Source organism: Glycine max, chromosome 20, assembly GCF_000004515.6.
Source record: "Glycine max cultivar Williams 82 chromosome 20, Glycine_max_v4.0, whole genome shotgun sequence".
Lineage (NCBI taxonomy): Eukaryota > Viridiplantae > Streptophyta > Magnoliopsida > Fabales > Fabaceae > Glycine > Glycine max.
Genome location: NC_038256.2, coordinates 9,097,535 through 9,117,929, shown reverse-complemented (window position 1 = coordinate 9,117,929; position 20,395 = coordinate 9,097,535). Strand labels below are relative to the sequence as shown.

The following is a 20,395-nucleotide window of genomic DNA, read 5'->3' as shown; positions in this document are numbered from 1 at the left end:
AAAATTACTGAACACACAATCAAATGGAAAAGATCTGTAATGATTAAATTTGCACAAATTTGCACCCAATTGTGATAGCAATAAATGTTTGAAAAACTACATCATGGTAAACTAATTACGCACCTGAAACAAACATATCACGATACTATCACAAATTTATACCAACCACGTGAATAACATAAATTATCAGCTTATCACCGTTTCATAAAAAAATAGTTGGCCCAAATATATATATATATATATATATATATATATATATATATATATATATATGTGTGTGTGTGTGTGTGTGTGTGTGTGTGTGTGAAATTCTGTCACGTACTAAATGCCAACACCAGATACGTAGAACCTTTATCCCAAATAGCATAATATGCCAGCATATGCAACACAAACAAAACAAAAAATTGTACAATCTCGTAAATCAAATGTAGAGGCCTTTTATTAATTCTAAAGAGTAGAAAAACTTTATGGCCATAACACATGAATTTAGGGGTTTTACAATTTTATTGATCAAAATAGTTTCTCTCCAAAATAAAATTAGGGTTCATATAACTAAAATGATCCAGATATAATACATATCAAATAGAGCTTTAAATCTCAATAATCTAATAGTAATGGTGGCTCTGATACCACTTGTTGGGAATTTTCAATAAACCATATACAATACCAAATGAGCACCAAAACACATTACGTCAGATTACCAAGAGGTTTTAAGGAATACCTGGATCCATAGAACTTGATTAACACGCAGCGGAATCTGACAGTGGTCACGAACAATTGGTTTAATGACCTTCCTCAACCAAATCACCTTCTTCTTTATGGGACCTTCGTTTTCTCTTCAGATGGGGAGAGGAGAAACTGTTTGTTGATTTGGTGTATTGGGGACCATAACCATGTCTTATGTTTTAAACCTATTAGGGTTCCCATTATCCCCTAATGGGCCAATCTGGTTTCCGTTCATTAAGTCCATATCAATTATCTGTTGACAGTCTAATGGGCTCACTCAAATAGATCACTTTATATTGAACCCATTTAAATGTAAATAACTAATATAAATGTTATAATATAATATATAGCTCATATTAATTAATTAGGAATTATAAAATTCCTAACACCTGTAGGTCGGCCTCGCCTATTTCCACCCCTACTAGTATATTACAATAACATTGTGCTGTACGTGCATCTTGAGCAGGCTTTCTCTTGAAAAAATTGTGGAGAACATTTGGTGGCAAATTAATGAGCACTAGCCTGGTGGGAAGTCAGTCAATCTCTTCATTTCGTGATATGAAAAGGTGATGGTAATGGATTAATGATTGAAAATTTAGATGTAAAAGTGCTTGCATGCACTTCTTGTTGCTTATGACTTTTAGCTTTCTAGCTATTCAACAGTTGGAACTTGGAATTATATTTCATCTTTCGTCAACCTCATTTTTTTCCGCTTTTCCTGTCACATCACGTAATATATTTCATCTTTTATTTTTTTCCTCTTATCTCTCACCATGAGTATAAATCTAAAAGTGTATGAGTATCATTTTTAATCACAAAAAGTAGTACGAAGGCAAATTAATACTTTCCGCCTTTACATAACCATAGAAAGTACAAACAGTAAATTACAAAGCATATGGTAGTTTGAAAATAAGGACAAAACTTGGTACAAGATTCTAGAGAAACAAAATATATATCAGCTAGCTAGAAAAGTAATATGTTATATACATCTTAAAGCATACTTTTTTGAATCTTAGTTCGACGGACTTGATTTATTTAAGTAAAGTTAAAAGTTATAGATTTAAGTCTTATAAATAAATAAAAAAATAATCATTATGTGTTAACTAAAACATATTTCTAATGTGTTCGAAAATCAATATATGCAAATTACTTTTTTTCTTTCAATACTAATATATGCAATTCGATCTCACTGCCACGCGAGATTTAATGTCAAATATCTGACCCTTCTACATATATAATTAGTTGTGATTAAAGACACAGCCTATTAAAACAAGAATATATTATTATCATATACTATAGCATAATTACAAGATCCCAAATCCTACGCTAAAATAATGAACTCGTCATGTGTACATGGCCCAAAGACGACTTTTCTATCTCAAGCAAAGTGTTCGATTCAACCAAATTTTTTGGTGTTTGGATGAAAAGAACAGCCAAATTCTAAATAGGATATAATTATCGGGTCATATATGAACTTAAAATATTATATAATACAATAAAATAAATTGTGAAAGATTAAGATAAATTAAAAGTTGCTGAAATATAAATGAACTTAAAATGCATCTAGACTTACAAAAGAATTTAAATTTAACCATCTAGGAAATAATTAGCGCACAAAGAATAAATTTTCATTTTTCCATAACTTCAATTTCGTAACGTTTTTAAATATGTTTCTCACTCAATATTCATTTTAATTGTTGTGATTGTCGATAAGAAGATTCAATTTTATTATTCATTTATTATCATGTCCAATATTTACAATTTAGTATATCACTATATTTAGAAGAACAATAGTTGAGCATATTTATACAATTTAACTAAAATAAAATTTATAAGATAGAAAACTATTATAAATTATTGTATTATATCAATATTTTTTAATTATACACAATATGAATTTATTGAAAAATTCAAATTTAATTTTTGTTAACATTTTTATCTCAATAATATTAGTTATTTCAAAATTAAAACACCAAAAAAAAAACTATCTAACTGGTGAAACTATAATTTGAATAATTATTTTCTAACTAATGAACGATCATGATAATAATAAATAAAAAGTTACCATAATTTTAAAAAAAAAAATCCATTATTTTCTAACTAAGGGGAACAACTTCTTCAAGGGATTGCTTCATCGGTATGAAATTTCACCCACTCCCTGGTTAAAGCTTCGAATTAATGGGAAGCTTCAAATTTCTTTGCAACATCTGGGATAAAAGTCCTTTCGGATAAAGCTCTCATAACAGTTTTACTTTATAATCGGATAGAAGATACAGGAAATTGTTCTTCAAGAATCCACAAAAGACCCTGGAAAACGAAGTCGAATATGGAAACCTAAGGAAGCGCTTGAAATATTGAAATATAAAAGGGTAAGTGGTATGTTCAATTGTTTATTTTTTAACACGTGAGTCTTTTTAGAATTTAGCTAATATGATATGATAGTCTTGCTAACTATTATTCTAAATTTTGTTTGTCAGGGAATTCATGTTGTTGAAGACATAATTTTAGATTTGGATACATTAACTAAGAATCTAAGTTTGAGCTCTGATTCCCTAGCAAGGATGACTCATGTGAGATTTCTTAAAATCCATAGAGGGTATCGGCGCAAGTGCAAATTTAATGTGTACTTTCTTAATGGTCTTGAGTCACTGTCGTATAAATGAGGTACCTTCATTGGGAAGATTTATGTCTTGAGTCTTTGCCGTCTAACTTTTGTGTTGAACAACTTGTAGAGTTTCACATGCCTCACAACAAGCTTACAAAGCTTTGGGATGGGATTCAGGTATTACATACTACATCTTTTTGTTCAATTTATAAAGATAAGAGAGAGAGTCCTGTTGTGTTGCCTCATGTGAACCTCATGATTATGAATTTAACAATATCTGATCTATTTATGCATATTTCTTGTTACAGAATCTTGTAAATAAAGAGCTTTGTTTTTCGGGGCTCTATCCCAGGCTTATCCAAGGCAGAAAAACTTGAATTTGTTTGGTTTGATGATTGTGAAAGCTTGCGTGAGCTCCACCCATCCATGTCATCTCTCCCCAACCTTATAACTTTGTCTATAACTAGATGTAGAGGGATTGAAAGCCTTAATGTTCATTCAAAATCTCTCCAAAGGTTGTATGACAATGGTTGTTCATATCTGTCAAGGAATTCTCAGTGGCATCAAAGGAAATGACAATCTTGAACTTATCTACCACCTCCATAGTGCAATTCCATCATCAATTTGGCCTAATAGGAAACTTAGCTTTCTTTCTTTAAGTAGTTATAACAAGGTTGACAAGTTATCAAATGATTTGGGAATGGGATCCATAACAGCACCAGATCATTATGGGAGCATGCAGCGCAATGCACCGGAACTGTCATCCTTACAAGCACTTACATATTCACAACATTGGACACTTTTCATCATTAGAACTTTTGGAGCTATATAATGTCAAGAGCTTGCCTGCTAACATCAATAACTATTCCTTATCTCCAACTTTCATCCGACTTGTGCGGTTTCATTTATTGTTGTGTTGTTCTTTCTAAAGGAACATCGGTTTCATGTTCTGTGTATCAAGATGGTAAAACGGTTGGTCATGACAACAACGTTTTTTATCACATTATATCAGTTGCAGATCTCGTGTTGGTTTCGTATGTCAAAATGTCGAACAACTTACCATTTAAACTTCAATTTTATTTCAAAGATAAAAACTATCTATTTCAAGAGAGCATAGAAGGGTGTGGGGTTTTCCCAGTATATGCCTCAGAATCTGGGTTGAAGTTGTTAGGTAGTAGTAGCAAGGAAATTTTTTAATCGGAATCCATTTCTCAAATCTCTGATGATGAATGGGAACAACTTCTCAATGTGATTACATCATCGGTATGAAACTTGATCCATCCCTTGATTAATAATTGTAGGCTCCTTATCTGTTACTATTTTTTTTCTTTAATGAATTTAGTCTTTCAAATACAGAAATTATTAGTTGAATATGCCTAGTACTATATATTGCAATAACATTTTGTTGTACTTGCATGTTGAGCAGGTTTTCTTTTAAAAAAAATTGTGGAGAACATTTGATGGGAAATCAACATTAGCTTTGAGCAAGTCAATCTCTTCATTTGGTCGTCTGAAACGGTGATGGTAATCGATTTGTGATTTAAAATTTAGATGTAAAAGTGCACTCTTGTTGCTTATGACTTTTACCTTTGTTGTAGCTATCCAACAGTTGGAACTTGAAATTAATGGTAATTTTTGTTTTATTCTCTGGAGCATATACATCATGATAGAGTGGAATAGGTTTCAATTTTGGCCATTCATTTCTTTTATATTAATTATAAATCAGATTAGTATTAATTAACATTCTATTTAACAATATTTTAACACAATTAAAAGAATTTCTCACCTCAAGTAGAACGTAAAAAATTATTAGATCGGTCCCTATACGTGTAAATTATTGGATTGGTCTCTGTATGTGTAAAGGTTTCATATAGCAACACTAATGATATTTATGTCCTTACAGTGCACAGCACTTCCACCTTTCTTTCAACCTCATTTTTACTCTTCCTATCATATCACATAATATTTATCATTTCTCTCTCTTCTCTTCTTATTTCTCACTAGATATATATATACAGCTAAGTGTATCATTTTTCATAACAAAAATCCTCTTTTAACTCTTACAGAGGCAAGTAAATATTTTATACCTTCACGTTACCAGAAACAGTACAAGATTCCCATAAAAACAAATAGATCAGCTAGAAAAGTAACCTGTTATACATCTTAAAGCATACTGTTTTCTTTAATACATGCCACAGAGGAATCAGAGGTATAAAATATTAAAAGTGAACAACTACAAAGGCATTAAGAGGCTCTCTCTTCACTTTCGTGGTCTCTGCAGTGACTCAAGGACAAAAACATTATGTTAGGTGCTTGACAAACACTTCAATGCAGTTCAACTAATCATAATATAATATCAATAATCAATGAAGAGGGGTTATATCTTTTTCTCAATAACTCAATCCATCAATATATAATGATCTTTCTAAACCACTGTTCATCAACTCCCATATCATCAGCGCGTCACCAAATCATATGATAAGAAAAGGTTTTACTGCTGTCAACCATTCATATGATAAGAAAAGGGTTTTACTGCTGCCAACCATACTGTTGGTTGCGGTTACCACCCATCATGTTTGATCCACGCCCAGCTGCCGATCCACCATAAGGAGCACCTTGAGGATAATTTGGAGCTCCAACTCCATAGCCGCTTCCACCCCCACCACGAGGACCACCACTGGGCCCACCGGGCATACCACTTGACCCATAAGGTGCACCCCGCCCTTGAGGAGGATATGGCCCACTTCCATAACCACTTCCTCCTCCTTGACCTGCACGATTCGGGTGATTGTATCCCCCACCAGAGTTCCCACCAGAAGGATATCTTCCTGGCCCACCAGAAGGACCTCGAGGCTTTCCATAATGATGGCTAGGTCCTGCAGCAACTGCTGGTTGAGACCCATGAATAGGGTGGTTAGGACCTTGCCGCATTTGGGGGTGTTGTTGCCCAGCCTGCTGAATGGGGGGCAAACGTGTATGCTGCTGAGGATGCTGCATTTTAAGACGCTTGGCATTTTCTTCATTTTGTCGTTGCTGCTGACGTTTTTTCTTGGTCTGAAACTCATGCGATGACTCGTATTTGGGTAAACTAAGCCAAACATAGGAGTAATAGTGACTTGGTGAGTTCAAAAATAAAAAATAGTAAATGATAGTTGATTGAAACAACAAACATATGGGGAAAGAACAAATGAGATAAGCAATTAATCCTATGAAGATCACATATTTCCTCGAAGGAAAATCAATATTTAGTAAATATTCAATATCATGGGATTGGGAGGTCATACCTCTTAGGATCACATGGTAATGGATCCGTCCAGAAATACTCAGCATCAAGTGCATCCTTGGCAGTAATTCTCTGTCGAGAAATCAATTTGGCAAACAAATATTAGAATACAGATCAAGAACAGAATGATTCATCATAAAAGGACATCTCCCAGTAGTGAGTAATATTATTGTTGGATTACATTGAAAAGGAACACATTGTATTCATCTTTTAAAAGACTTCCTCTGGTTCCACTACTACATATAACACATTTCGCAACATTTATCTGGTAACATCTGTAAAAATGATGCAATTGTTAATTAACAAACGTTACCAAATGCAACGAATTACCACAACACAAGTCCACAACTAAAATAAAAAAAAAATAACCAAAAAAAGAAATAAAAGAACAGAATGATTCATCATAAAAGGACCAGTAATGAATAATATTAGGCGAATTTGTTTAAACTTCAAAAAAAAACTTTAAAATAAGTTATTTTTTAAGAAACCGTGCCTAGGACTGAATATCTGGAGTGTGCACAAATGTGGGTGACCCATACTTAATGTTAGAGAGAGAGAATGAGTAGAGAGAGAAACACTAGGGGGGAGAGAGATAGGTTTAGATGTCATTCATCCGAGAGAGCTAGAGTGACTTCAGGGAGGATTTCCGATGGGACCATGCCGGAAACAAGGAAAGACACCAGCAACACTATGGTCATTTGAATTGGAGGGATCACAAGGACATTTCATCATTTTACTTCACATGGTTTTTAGATGAAATCACCGAGAAAGAGTTGTGGCATCATTTCAAAAGATGGGGCGACGTGAGGGAGATCTTCATCCCCAAACGAAGAAACAACAATGGACAAAGGTATGGATTCGCTAGATTCAAAGGGGTGAAAGATGTTCACTACCTAGCGAGACAACTGGACAACATTGTCATTGGTGGGCTGAAAATGTTTGTTAACATTCCAAAGTATGGGAGGGAGACGCAACGAAAGGTAGCGTTAGGAACCAAACCACAGGGGCGTGAGGAGAGGTATGCAACTAATGCTGGCTGGGCTAGACCACCACATCACCAAAAAACTCAAGATTCATATGCGGAGGTCTTGACGAGGAATACCAGGAATCCAGGTCAAACGCCAGCACACAACAACCAACCTCGAGGACGTGAAACCTTGTTCTCCTCAATTTACCTTGATGTAGGACTAGAAGACACGAAATGGTTGAATGAGGCGTGGGTCGGGCGTCTGAAAAATCCTGCTATGTTCGAAAGATTGGAGGATGACCTTCTGTGGGAGACAAGTCTGGACATCATACCCAAATATATTGGAGATGATTTAGTCTTGCTACTTGGCCTCAATGATGCCAGAACAGAACAGCTGATGAGTGGTGAAGAAGACGGAGGAACTTCGATGTTTTATTCAATGGAGAAATGGAGTCCGGGTATATGCCCTGGATGCAGACTAACCTGGGTTCAGTGCTGGGTATCCCACTCCAAGCCTGGGATGCAAAACATATAAAGCAAATTCTGGTCGGCATGGGAGAAGTGATTGAAGTGGACGAGGATGTCGAAGAAAAACAGAGGCTAGACAGAGCAAGAGTGCTCGTTAAGACTCCATGCAGGCCCAAAATCCAACACTTCGTGGACGTTCACATAGGCGGTGAAGTGTTCAAAGTGGATGTAGTGGAGGAATGCGGTTGTGGTATCCACGACCACCACATAGGTCAACGCAGCTTTATGGGATCGTCCGACGAGGTCCATTCCGAGGACAACTACCTCGAAAGCCTTAGCCTGAGGTCGATGGACATGCCGGAGCTCGAAGGGGACCTACCCAAAGGGATAGCACCGGACCGGCGAACCAAACTGCGCGGAACTACAGGATCTACTATCGCCAACAGCAACGACCTTGGGACCCATGCTTTACCCTGCGGTCAGACCAAACGCGATGACCCATTGGGTAAAGGATTTATCCCGCGGCCGTACGATGGAAGACAGAGCAGTACCAATGGTGATCAGCCGGCGCGTCAAAGGGATGAGACAACGGCTACCAACCCAGTTGACGTTATGCCCAAACAAGGCAAAGCTCAAAACCTCAGGAAAATCACCTATGCAACAGAGGAGAAGCTTATTCATGAGAAAGGCAACCAAGAAAGGGGAGTAGGTAGTGACGAGGCAATGTCACTACTTTTATTTGAAAATGCAGAACGTGTAAACGGGATGGGGAAAGGTTGCTCGAATAAAGGGGTGGGCCTTTCTATCCAAAGCCCAATAAAGCAAATGGAAAACATGGGCCAAGAAAGGGTAGTAGGTAGTGACGAGGCAATGTCACTACTTTACTTGAGAATGCAGAATGTGTCAACGGGATGGGGGAAGGATGTTTGAATAAAGGGGTGGGCCTTGCCTTTCTATCCACAGCTCAGTAAAGCAAATGGATCACATGGGCCACAGTCCTAAACATATAAGTGGCTCTAATAGTAAATGGCAGGTCTATTCAAGAAACTGGAGGTGCAAAAAGAAGTTACAAACAGGCTTTGCTCAGATTGATACAGCCTCAACAACAAACACGAGCAGCCCACATATTCAGTACCCAAGGGACATGGAACAAGCTGGGAATGGTCTTAATGAAAATAGTGGCTCGGCAACAGAACCAATAACACGGATTGAAGGTGACAATGTAAACCATCAGATTCAAGAGGCAGCTGAAATTTGGAGTATGGCTAAGCAGTTGAGGTTACAAGAGGGTCTGATCAAGACAAATTCATTGAAAAAATAAAATTCATGGAAGAAAGAGACAAAAAGGTAGCAGAAATTTGGAGTACTCCATGAATATAGTCTCCTACAACATCAGAGGTTTGGGAAGGGGGGTTAAGTGGGCAGCAGTTAGAAGATTGATCAAGAAGGAGCATGTAGACATGATTTGCTTATAGGAGACAAAGAAAGAAAATATAAATAAGTCCATGTGTCAAGCTTTGTGGGGGGATCTAGAGGTCAGCTGGGAGATGCAACCTGCTATCAATACAGCAGGTGGCATTCTATGCCTATGGAGCGAAAAAACTTTCAAGTTGCAGAGGAAAGTCATTGGCAATGGATTTATTTTCTTAGCAGGGGAATGGCTCAAGGAGGCTCGACAAGTCAACATAGTTTCAATCTACTCTCCATGCGACATCCAAAACAAAATAATACTATGGGATAATGTAAAGCAGTTGAAAGATCCACTCCTTGGAGGATTATGGTGCATTCTAGGTGATTTTAACAGCATTAGAGATCCAAAAGAAAGGTTTGGCACATGCCATAGGGGATTATTGGACAGTAGTATCAAAGAGTTCAATGATTGGATAGATGAACTAGAAGTGGTTGAGGTACCTTGGCTAGGAAGAAGATTCACTTGGTTTAGACCCAATGGGGCATCTAGAAGTAAACTGGACAGAGTCTTAGTATCCCATGAATGGCTCGGTGTGTGGCCTGGAAGCACTCAAATTACATTAGAGAGGAATTTTTCAGATCAATGCCCAATCCTACATCGATCTAAGAACATAGACTGGGGTCCTAAACCTTTTAGGATTCTTGACAGTTGGTTCTCAGATAATTCCTTCAAAGAAATCGTTCATCATTGTTGGACTTCCAATCAGCAAGCGGGGTGGGGAGGATTTGTACTCAAAGAAAAAATAAAGAGACTCAAACAAAGGTTGAAGATATGGATCAGGGAGCAATTTGGAGACACTTTTAAGAAGGTTAAGAGGATCAAGGCTGACTTAAACAAATTGGAGGAGGACACAATCCATAGACAGCTTTCGCCCCAAGAAGTGGCAACAAAGAAACAATTACAAGAAGATCTATGGGTAACGGCTCAATCCCATGAATCATTGTTGAGGCAGAAGGCGAGATCAAGGTGGATCAAGGAAGGTGACTGCAACTCTCGTTACTTTCACTTGATGATAAACGCTAACCAGAGGAACAACTTCCTAAAAGGAGTCATGGTTGACGGAATATGGACTGATGAGCCACACAAAGTGAAGGAGGAAGTCAGACTATTCTTCTCACAAAGATTCCAAGAGCCAGACTATCACAGACCCCAGCATGATGGAATAAGCTTTCGGCCTATTTCTCAGTTGCAAAATGATAGACTTCTGGATCGCTTTCAGGCGAACGAAGTAAAACAAGCTGTTTGGGATTGTGGGAGCGACAAAAGTCCAGGCCCGAACGGACTGAACTTCAAATTCATCAAGAAATTTTGGCAGATTCTTAAACCGGACGTTCTCCGCTTCCTAGATGAATTTCATGCAAATGGTACCTTTCCAAAAGGTTGTAATGCATCCTTCATAGAACTAATTCCTAAGGTAGCTGACCTTCTTGAACAATTACAGACCTATTTCATTAATAGGATGTATGTACAAGATAGGGGCGAAACTATTGGCTAAAAGAATGAACATGATGTCATTCATCATAGATGAAGCCCAATCAACATTCATAGAGGGTCGTCATCTACTTCACAATGCATCAATAGCAAATGAGGTCATTGAAAAAGCTAAAAGAAGTCAGAAATCATGTCTTGTATTCAAAGTAGATTATCAGAAGGCATATGACTCAGTCTCATGGGATTTTCTGTTGTACATGCTGAGGAGAATAGGTTTCAGCCTCAAATGGATCAATTGGATTGAGGGGTGTTTAAGATCAGCGTCCATATCGGTCCTTGTAAATGGTAGCCCTACGGCTGAGTTCTCTCCTCAAAGGGGACTTAGGCAAAGGGATCCATTAGCACCATTCCTATTTAATGTAGTTGTTGAAGCTTTGAATGGGCTGTTGAAGAGCGCTACGAAGAAAAATATGTATACAGGTTTTCCAGTAGGTTCCAACAATGTGAGAATAAGTATTTTACAATATGCGGATGACACAATCTTTTTTGGGGAGGCAAACATGGAGAACGTCAGGGTAATCAAAGCTGTCCTAAGGACGTTCGAATTAGCATCAGGCCTACAAATCAACTTTGCAAAGAGTAGTTGTGGAGCAATTGGAGCATCAGATCATTGGAAACAACTTGCAACGAATTATCTGAACTGTAGATTGCTGGACTTTCCTTTGGTTTACTTGGGCATACCTGTTGGGGCCAACCCGAGGCGAAGTTAGATGTGGGATTCTATTATCCACAAATGTGTGAGAAAACTAACAAAGTGGAGGCAAAGACATATACCTTTTAGGGAGAGAGTGACACTCATACGGTCAGTGCTAACATCAATTCCTATTTATCTCTTTTCATTTTTCAGGGTGTCTAATGGTGTGGTGGACAAGTTGGTGAAATTACAACATAGATTCCTATGGGGAGGCGGTCCTAACCACAACAAAATCGCATGGATAAGGTGGGAGACAGTGTGCTTACCAAAAGAGAAAAAGGGTTTGGGTCTCAAGGACATCAAGACCTTCAACCTTGCACTGCTGGGCAAATGGAAGTGGAACTTACTCCAACACCAAGGAGAATTATGGGCTAGAGTTTTGGAGTCAAAATACGGAGGGTGGCGGAACTTGGATGTAGAAGGTAGAGCATCCCATGAATCAATATGGTGGAGGGATTTAAAATCAGTTGTTATTCATTCACATCAGGGATGGATACTTCAAAGTGGATTGAAATGGAAGGTTGGTTGCGGAGATAGAATCAAATTTTGGGAGGACACATGGATCAATGAAGAAGAAACATTAACAAGAAAGTTCCCTAGGCTATACTTGATATCCTGCCAGCAAAATCAGCTCCTACAACAAATGGGAACTCACAAGGAGACTGGATGGGAGTGGAATTTTAGTTGGAGAAGGCCACTGTTTGACAATGAGATTGACTCGACTGTCAATTTCCTCAGAGTAGTGGAAGGACAAAGGATTCAGCAACTGGGTACTGATGTTTGGGAGTGAAAAGGAGACCCAACCGGCAAATATTCGACTCAAAGCGCATACAAAATGATATGGGAGGAATCAGCAGAGGGAAGCCAGATAGAGTGCTTTAAGGAGTTGTGGAAAATACAGATACCAGCCAAAGTTGCGGTGTTTGCTTGGAGGTTACTTCGGGACATATTGCCTACAAGAAAGAACCTACAGAGGCAACAGGTGCAGATCCATAATTTGTCTTGCCCTTTCTGCAGCAGTCATGAAGAAGATGCAGCACACTTATTCATCCATTGCAGTAGAATCCAACCTATTTGGTGGGAATCCATGTCATGGCTGAATATTCAAGGTGCCTTCCCGCAAACTCCACAGCAACATTTCCTTCAACACTCATGTGTATTGTCCGAAGGCATAACGATCAAAAGATGGCAGTTATGGTGGCTGGCCTTAACTTGGGCTATATGGCAGCTTAGAAATAAAATATTGCTCTCAAATGAAAGTTTTAATGGCAACAAATTGTTTGAAGATGCAACTTTCCTACTTTGGATGTGGCTTAGGGGCTTTGAGAAAGATTTCACAATACACTTTAATCAATGGTCAAGTAACATTAGATATGGTTTTCTTTATCAGCAGAGGACAGAACAAATACAATAGCAGTAGGGGTAGATTCTAAATTGTAGCCATAGTTTGGTTCCTTCTCAGACTATGTTCAGTCTGTTTTCAGGCACCATTCGTATGGTCTTTCCTATTTCTGTAATTCAGTACCTCTGGTACTCCTTTATATATATATTAGTTTTGCTGATAAAAAAAAAAAGAAACCGATAGAACTTGCTTCTTAAAATAAGCAGAAAACTGTTTTTTTTTTTTTAAGCATAAGCAGTTTAGACAAACATTTTAAAAAAACATAAAATTGCTTATTTTATCAAAATAAGTGTTTTTTTTAAAAACAAATAAGTTTAAACAAGCCAGCCCATTATCATTGGATTACATTGAAAGGGAACATAGCGTATTTCATCTTTTAAAAGATTTCCTCTGGTCCTTCTATAAGAGAAAAAAAAAAACTAATTCATCAAGGCTAATCAAAATAATCAATTTAAAATTGTTAATAAGGTCATAAATTTTAATTTTATTCCTGAAATACCCATAAAATTAAATGCTTTAAGTGGTAATTATAGTTAATGACACTACTCATAATTTAAGTGGTAATTAATGTTAATACCCGAATGATTGCATCCACTTACATGCAGAATGAGTGTCTCATTGATAGACTTCACACTAAATTAAAGGTATAAATGAAATTAGCAATTAATCAATCCAAAAATGGAGGGTTTCTAACTCAGAGGTGAAAATAGGAGACCATATTATCCCTCAAGTCACACAGTTTAAATATCTTGGGTCTGTAATACAGGATGATGGGGAAATTGAAGGGGATGTGAATCATCGCATTCAAGCAGGATGGATGAAATGGAGAAAAGCATCGGGGGTGTTATGTGATGCAAAGATACCGATCAAGCTAAAGGGAAAGTTTTATCAGACTGCGGTAAGACCGGCGATTTTGTACGGAACAGAATGTTGGGCGGTCAAGAGCCAACATGAGAATAAAGTAGGTGTAGCGGAGATGAGGATGTTGCGGTGGATGTGTGGTAAGACTCGACAGGATAAAATTAGAAACGAAACTATTAGAGAGAGGGTTGGAGTAGCGCCTATTGTAGAGAAGATGGTGGAAAATAGACTTAGGTGGTTTGGGCATGTAGAGAGAAGACCAGTAGACTCTGTAGTGAGGAGAGAAGACAAACAATTCGAGGCAGAGGAAGACCCAAAAAGACTATAAGAGAGGTTATCAAAAAGGATCTCAAACTTAATGATTTGGATAGAAGTATGGTACTTGATAGAACATTATGGCGGAAGTTGATCCATGTAGCCGACCCCACCTAGTGGGATAAGGCGTTGTTGTTGTTGTTGTTGTTGTTGTTGTTGTTGTAGGACCAATAGAATGCATTCATTTGTTTATTATAAAAAGGATCGGAGGTAGCAACATGCATAAGTATATTACTTCTTCAGTTGTCTCAAACCAGCACTATGCCATTGTAGTTTTTTCTATATTTTATTTTCACCATTTTGATCACAAAACACAAGCCACTCAAAACCAAAACAGATGATACCATTTCTGTCATAAGCTCAAAAGGCAATTTGTCAATATAAGTTAGATAGCTATAAAAATAGTATATAAAGAATATAATTAACAATATTAAATTAAAAGAGACAGGGTAGGGTAAGAAAAAGAGGAATACAAGTTATTTGAAAGTTGAAACACAAAATGAACTAACTCGAAATTTATTTAGCAATTAAAATAATACCTGAGCGAGATCAAGAGTCAGCATCTTCTCCAACAATTCCAGGGCATGACGATCAAAACTATAATTCAGTCACAGGGAGAAAAGCTAATCAGATGGAACAGGCGCAAATATTAAATGTGTATGCAACATATAATTATTGTCTTATTTTCAATTTTTGACGATGGTGGGTAAAAAGCATGTAGATTTTATACTCATACTCCAACACTTACTGTCTGAAAACTTCCCGGAGACGTCTTTTCATTGGTCTTGTAGGCTTAAATTGATTATACCAAGGAGTCTTAGAAACACCGGGCCAGTTCACCTCATCTGGTGCTCCACACAGCTCAAAAATCTTATTTAATTGTTCTGGCTACAATAATTACAAAGAAAACATGCATTACCTTCAAACTGTACTAGAAACAATTACCATGAGTATATACACTATAGGCCACACATGGTAAAAGCAAGAAATGGAATGAAAGTAAAAACATTGGGTAACTAAATTCTTGAAAAATATTATGGTTAGATCCAGAAATAAACCAGACACCACCATTAGCATTCGATTTAGCCCTGATGAGTAATATAAAAACCACATTATAATGCAAACATCTTCAGATAAAAATCATTATTTAGATTGGCAGAAAATATTTGAAGTCTGTATGACAAGAACAGAAAGGCAAGTATGAAGAATCTCTTCATCTGGCTATTAAGACATCTTGTATACTGAGTAGTGATAACATACTGGATAAAAGCATGCCTCGCCACAATACAATTTCACAACCACTTTTACTTTACCCCTAATTTCAGACAAGAATTATACATATTATCACTAACCTCATCTTTTCCAGGAAAGATAGGCTTCCCATGAAGAAGCTCTGCAAAAATGCACCCTACAGACCACATATCTACAGCTGGCCCATACCTTGTTGTCCCAAGCAGCAGCTCAGGGGGTCTAATAATATAATGAAATAAATCAATAATGTGTATGGGCATAAGTTCATGATGCAACCCTCCCAAAAGAACTTAGGTCAAAATTAAAACCTATTATGGACATAAATTACCTGTACCATAATGTGATGACACGATTTGTAAGATTTGCATTGTGCTCGTTAGAAAATGACCGTGCCAGTCCAAAATCAGCAAGCTTCAGATTACCTTCATTGTCTATGAGAAGATTCGAACCTGCAACAGAAAATACATCAAATAGGAGTAATAGATTTGACAAGATCTAAAACCAAAATTTGTACATGTATCTTTGGAAGGCATTAGCAAAAGGACACCTTTGATATCACGGTGAAGTACTTGATTTACGTGACAGTAATGTAGCCCAGTCAGAAGCTGTCTCATGTAACACTTTAGAAGGAAAAAACAACTCAGGCATGACTAAAAAACTATTAATATACCAATTAACACTGAATGTTAACAGTAAATACCTTAATTTGGGGAACTGTGAATCTCATCCCAGGTCGGTCAGCAAGACCTGTCAAATCATGGTCCATGTATTCAAAGACCATATAGATGCCACCTTTATATTTGTTACCATCTGCTCAGTTCCAAAAAACAAAAACAAAAGAAGATATAATAGGAAATATAAAAAATAACAGGATCAAAAGGGAGATTATGGATATGTTCATATAGTCAAAACAGTACTGTCTAATTGAAAATGAAGTGATTGACTATTATCATGAAAATGAATAACTTGCCTGGCCTCCCTTGTTCATCTTTCTCAGGGCCTGTAAAAAAACAAATTTTAGAAATGCATAAATTGAAGCCTACATTATATTGGTAACAGCACATTTAGATCATTGAAAAATATACCTGGAGAAGTCACAATTTCTTTCAAGTTGATTACATTTTCATGGTGCAATTTCTTCAGAATTTTGATTTCACGTATAGCAGTTATAGGAAACTGCAATGACAAAATTTACAGTACGATTCAGAAGGGAGACTCATATCACAGACACAGCAACATATAGCTACTGCAACTTCAGATTTTAATAAACTGAAATGCACAATCAAATGTTTGAAAATGAAGCGAAGACACACAAAGGATATCACAGATGAAGTATAAAACCAGGAGCATTAACTTATGAGTTATGCTTACAAATATATCTATCTATCAATAAATAAATAAGTATATATATATATATATATATATATATATATATATATATATATATATATATCAAGAAACATTCAACAACAAGGTCAAAGATATACCCCTTCTCTCTCATTGTCCATTCGTATTTTCTTCAGAGCAACAATTTCTCCAGTTTTAATCTCTCTAGCCATATAAACCTGACTGCAAGCATAAACATTTAAAAGTATTACTTCCCTTCAGGAAATATCAGCAATGAGGTAGAAACAATTAGTGAAACATAAAGCAGCCAAAGCATTCCAATCCAAAGGTAAAATTTTAAATCATTTCATGGAAGTCTGATGCCCTATAAACAAATATCCAAACCAAAAAGGTGCAAATAAGCTAAAAAAAAGTTGGTACTTAGGAATAAAATAGAAATGGAAACAACGTCACTCCAGAGAAGAAAAGTAGGTGTGTGACATGAGACGGAAGAGTTTACAAGATAAAAGAATTTGCAGAAGAAAAGAAATACAGCATCAAAATAAGAAAATGAGTGAAGAGAACACAACATCTCGATTCTTGAGCATGTTATGTTGGGAGAGGAGATTAGGTGACAGTTGAAAGAGCTGCTCGAAAGCTTAACGAACGAAAAAAGCCCAAGGAGATTTTACAAGCAACCAAAGAAGCCCTAAATAAAATGGACTTTGAATGTAATTTTACCAACATCATAAAATTAGAAAACTCAAATTGTTGTGATCAGGTGCTCCATAGCACAAAAGTACAAGATTTCTATCTCTAACAACTAAATTGGCTTCTGCAATCTTCATCTTTCTATTCCAAACACTGAATTTTAGGCAGTTACTGAATGGATCTAACTAGAAGTGTTTGAAAAAAAAGAGATGGGGAAGACACCTTTCAAAATATTAAGTGATTCGAGCAATGTGTTCCAAACAACTTGAAAAAGAAAGATATGTTAAGAGTGTTGTGCAATTTGTCAAAAGTAAACTCACAAAATCACAATACAAGAACAATAGAATAATCAATTTTAACAAGCATCCAATTTTATTGTGAACAGTACAAAGAGACTTTTTAACATAAATAGATGTGTTCTGAAAATATTATAAAGTGAAGGAATATTACACAAAAGAAGTACTATTCTGTCTCTCTTGGCCTCATCCCCCCTCCCATTCATTACATGGAAGCTGCCAGAAATTTTACAAGCAAAACACAATGTAGATGGTACAACATATGAAACATTTCAAAAGTAAATTACTTGTAAACACCACAGGCAATTAAAAAAAAAAAGAAACAGATAACCCCCAAGATTGTTAAAGGATAACGGGAACCATATTGTCATTTATGTTCCTGATAAGACGTTAAACTTTTGAACATCACTTTGCTTACAAATAAGGCCAGTTTCTTTTACTCTACCAATCAAATTCATTGTTTCACGTTTCAAGAAGTTCCAATCACTGGCTAACAATCTAATCGCCGCTTCTCCATAAGCCAAAAGGCAAAAGCTTAGGCCCTATTTTCATAAACTTATCCATGAACACTTATAAGAGAGGAAATTAAAAGGTTAAAATGAAATACACTTCTCCCGTAAATTAAAATCAAGTTATGCCCTTCTGCTTTGGAAGAAATTAGATGAAAGAGCTTTTATAAAATTTAAAGTGCATATAAGATAATTTTAACTTATCTGAGACTCTCAGCTCATTTTCCCTTCTTATTTTCTTGTCCTATAAGTACTTATGAAGAAACTAATCCAAACAGGACATAATTTCCCTCCCTTCCATAAACTTCTCTCTCACTCAAAACTTAATTGGTATACTCAAATTGTTTGCCAATCCAATAACACCCCCCGCCCAAAAAATATAGACTATGATAACATGATCAAAATAAGTTCATGCCAAAACCATAAACCACATCACACCAACACAAACAAAGAAAAAAAGCAAGAAAATAAATAATAATAATAACAATAATAATAATAACAACAACAACAACAACAACAACAATAAAATAGAAACAAACAATGAAAGAAGTGGGTATGGTGAGAAATGAGAGAAAAGAAAACTGACCCATATGTGCCCTCGCCAATTTGCTCCAACTTCTCAAAGCAATCGACGCTTCTGGAACCCCACGAAGGTGACTCGTTCACGTTGAGTTGCCCGGGGGCTGCCATAGCCATTACTACTCCTCGCAAAACCCTAGAGGCTCTTCTTCTGCCCCCCGCCAAAAAAAAAAAAAGAAAAGAAAAGAAAAGAAAAGAAAGAACCGAAAGAGAATCGAAAGAGGGGGTCTGTTGGAGCGAGTGAGGAGAAAGGGACAGAATTTTCCCGGAAAATGTCGGAGAACGGTGGTGGGAAAATCGGAATTGGAGTGAAAAATCTAAGTGTGCCGACAAAGGCTGCAAATGTAGTTTGTTTGTTTGAGGATGGATGTTCAAATATTTTCGGCTTAGTTACTCTTTAAATCGCTGGGTATGTATTTTTTAATCCTGAAATTTAAAAATATTTTTTTTAATTCCCAAATTTTGATAATTTGTTTTTTTTAAAGGCCGTTCAGGTGGTTATCAGTTTGAGGTTTATAATTTTGAAATGTTAATTTAAAACAGAAACGTGTTTGGCAAGATCTGTCGTGAATTTTGATTTTTACTAGATTTTAAAACTGTTTCTTTTTTCATAAAAAGACCAAAAAAAAATAGGTTTTAGAATTTTGGAGTTAGTTTTTATCATTGTCTTCTATCTATCAAACGTGGTCATTTCTCTAACGGGTATTGTTATTGCTCTCTCTCTTTGGTGTCGTTCTAGTTTGTCCGTCTCCTCTGTTCATGTCGGTGCTCTTTCTCCCTCTTTTGTGTTGCTGCTTTGTCCTCCGTTCACACCCATACCACCATCGCACCACCATCAATCTCTCCATATTCGCTCACAAAAACCACCACCGCACTCACGAAAACCATCATTGTGCCACCCCTTCACATACCCAAATAGCGCGAAAGTGGGTGGCGATCATGGAATTGTAGAGGAAGGTCTCACGGGTGCGGGTGAGATTGAAGATGCGACACGCCTAGCACTGTACGGGATCGAAACCACATTATTATGCACTTGTTGAATTGCACTCGAAACTCCCACTCTCCCTTTCTCTTCTTCAAACCCATTCCTTTTCTGATGTCGCGCTTCCTCTGTCACAATTCCTCTTCCTCCATCTTTGCCACCGTCGCTGCAGATACCCTATCCTCCGTCAACCACCCTTGGCCGGAATGGATCTCCTTCGTCGATCACTTTAACACAAAAGGCTACCTTTCCACCACTTTGATTTTTGAGTTCTTTTTCTAGTTTGCAACAAGGTCTCAAATCAAAGTTGAAATTTCAAAATTAAAAGGCTTTCAAAACTAAAACTGGGTTTGATTTTCAAATATTTTGAAACTAAAAACAAAAACTACTCCGGACTCAAGGCCTAAGTTTTTGAGATAACAAATTAATACAATTTTTAGTATTTTGTGATGATTTTT

General features: G+C 36.7%; 1 protein-coding gene and 1 long non-coding RNA gene across 3 annotated transcripts; one reads left to right on the top strand and one right to left on the bottom strand.

Moving 5' to 3' along the window:
- The first annotated feature begins 2,801 nt into the window (after positions 1 to 2,801).
- Positions 2,802 to 5,318, top strand: LOC102667829 (uncharacterized). Its single transcript, XR_420185.4, has 4 exons — positions 2,802 to 3,095; positions 3,204 to 3,508; positions 3,640 to 4,594; positions 4,758 to 5,318. It is a non-coding gene; the product is annotated as an uncharacterized lncRNA (long non-coding RNA).
- Positions 5,319 to 5,467: 149 nt separating this feature from the next.
- LOC100793565 (cyclin-dependent kinase C-2) lies at positions 5,468 to 19,346 on the bottom strand. 2 transcript variants are annotated; one of them, XM_006605558.4, is made up of 13 exons: positions 18,963 to 19,071; positions 18,022 to 18,083; positions 17,022 to 17,103; positions 16,620 to 16,710; positions 16,505 to 16,534; positions 16,235 to 16,344; positions 16,082 to 16,154; positions 15,863 to 15,983; positions 15,636 to 15,753; positions 15,032 to 15,171; positions 14,823 to 14,880; positions 6,616 to 6,686; positions 5,468 to 6,419 (listed from the first exon to the last, which is right to left on the bottom strand). In XM_006605558.4, the coding sequence occupies exons 3-13, from the start codon at positions 17,091 to 17,093 to the stop codon at positions 5,861 to 5,863; spliced, it is 1,443 nt and encodes a 480-aa protein (XP_006605621.1). In that variant the 5' UTR covers positions 17,094 to 17,103; positions 18,022 to 18,083; positions 18,963 to 19,071; the 3' UTR covers positions 5,468 to 5,860. The 2 variants fall into 2 exon arrangements, with proteins under 2 accessions (XP_006605621.1, XP_003555471.1); XM_003555423.5 differs by lacking the exon at positions 18,022 to 18,083 and having other exon boundaries at positions 18,963 to 19,346.
- Positions 19,347 to 20,395: the final 1,049 nt, after the last annotated feature.

What these genes read in the sequence shown, in the direction of transcription:
- LOC100793565 (XM_003555423.5), bottom strand. Translation starts at nt 19,072, where the DNA reads ATGGCTATGGCAGCCCCCGGGCAACTCAACGTGAACGAGTCACCTTCG. An exon ending in TGGACAATGAGAGAGAAGGG is followed by an intron (nt 16,711 to 17,021) that starts GTATATCTTTGA and finishes TTGTCATTGCAG; the next exon opens with TTTCCTATAACTGCTATACG. An exon ending in ACTTCACCGTGATATCAAAG is followed by an intron (nt 15,984 to 16,081) that starts GTGTCCTTTTGC and finishes TTTCTGTTGCAG; the next exon opens with GTTCGAATCTTCTCATAGAC.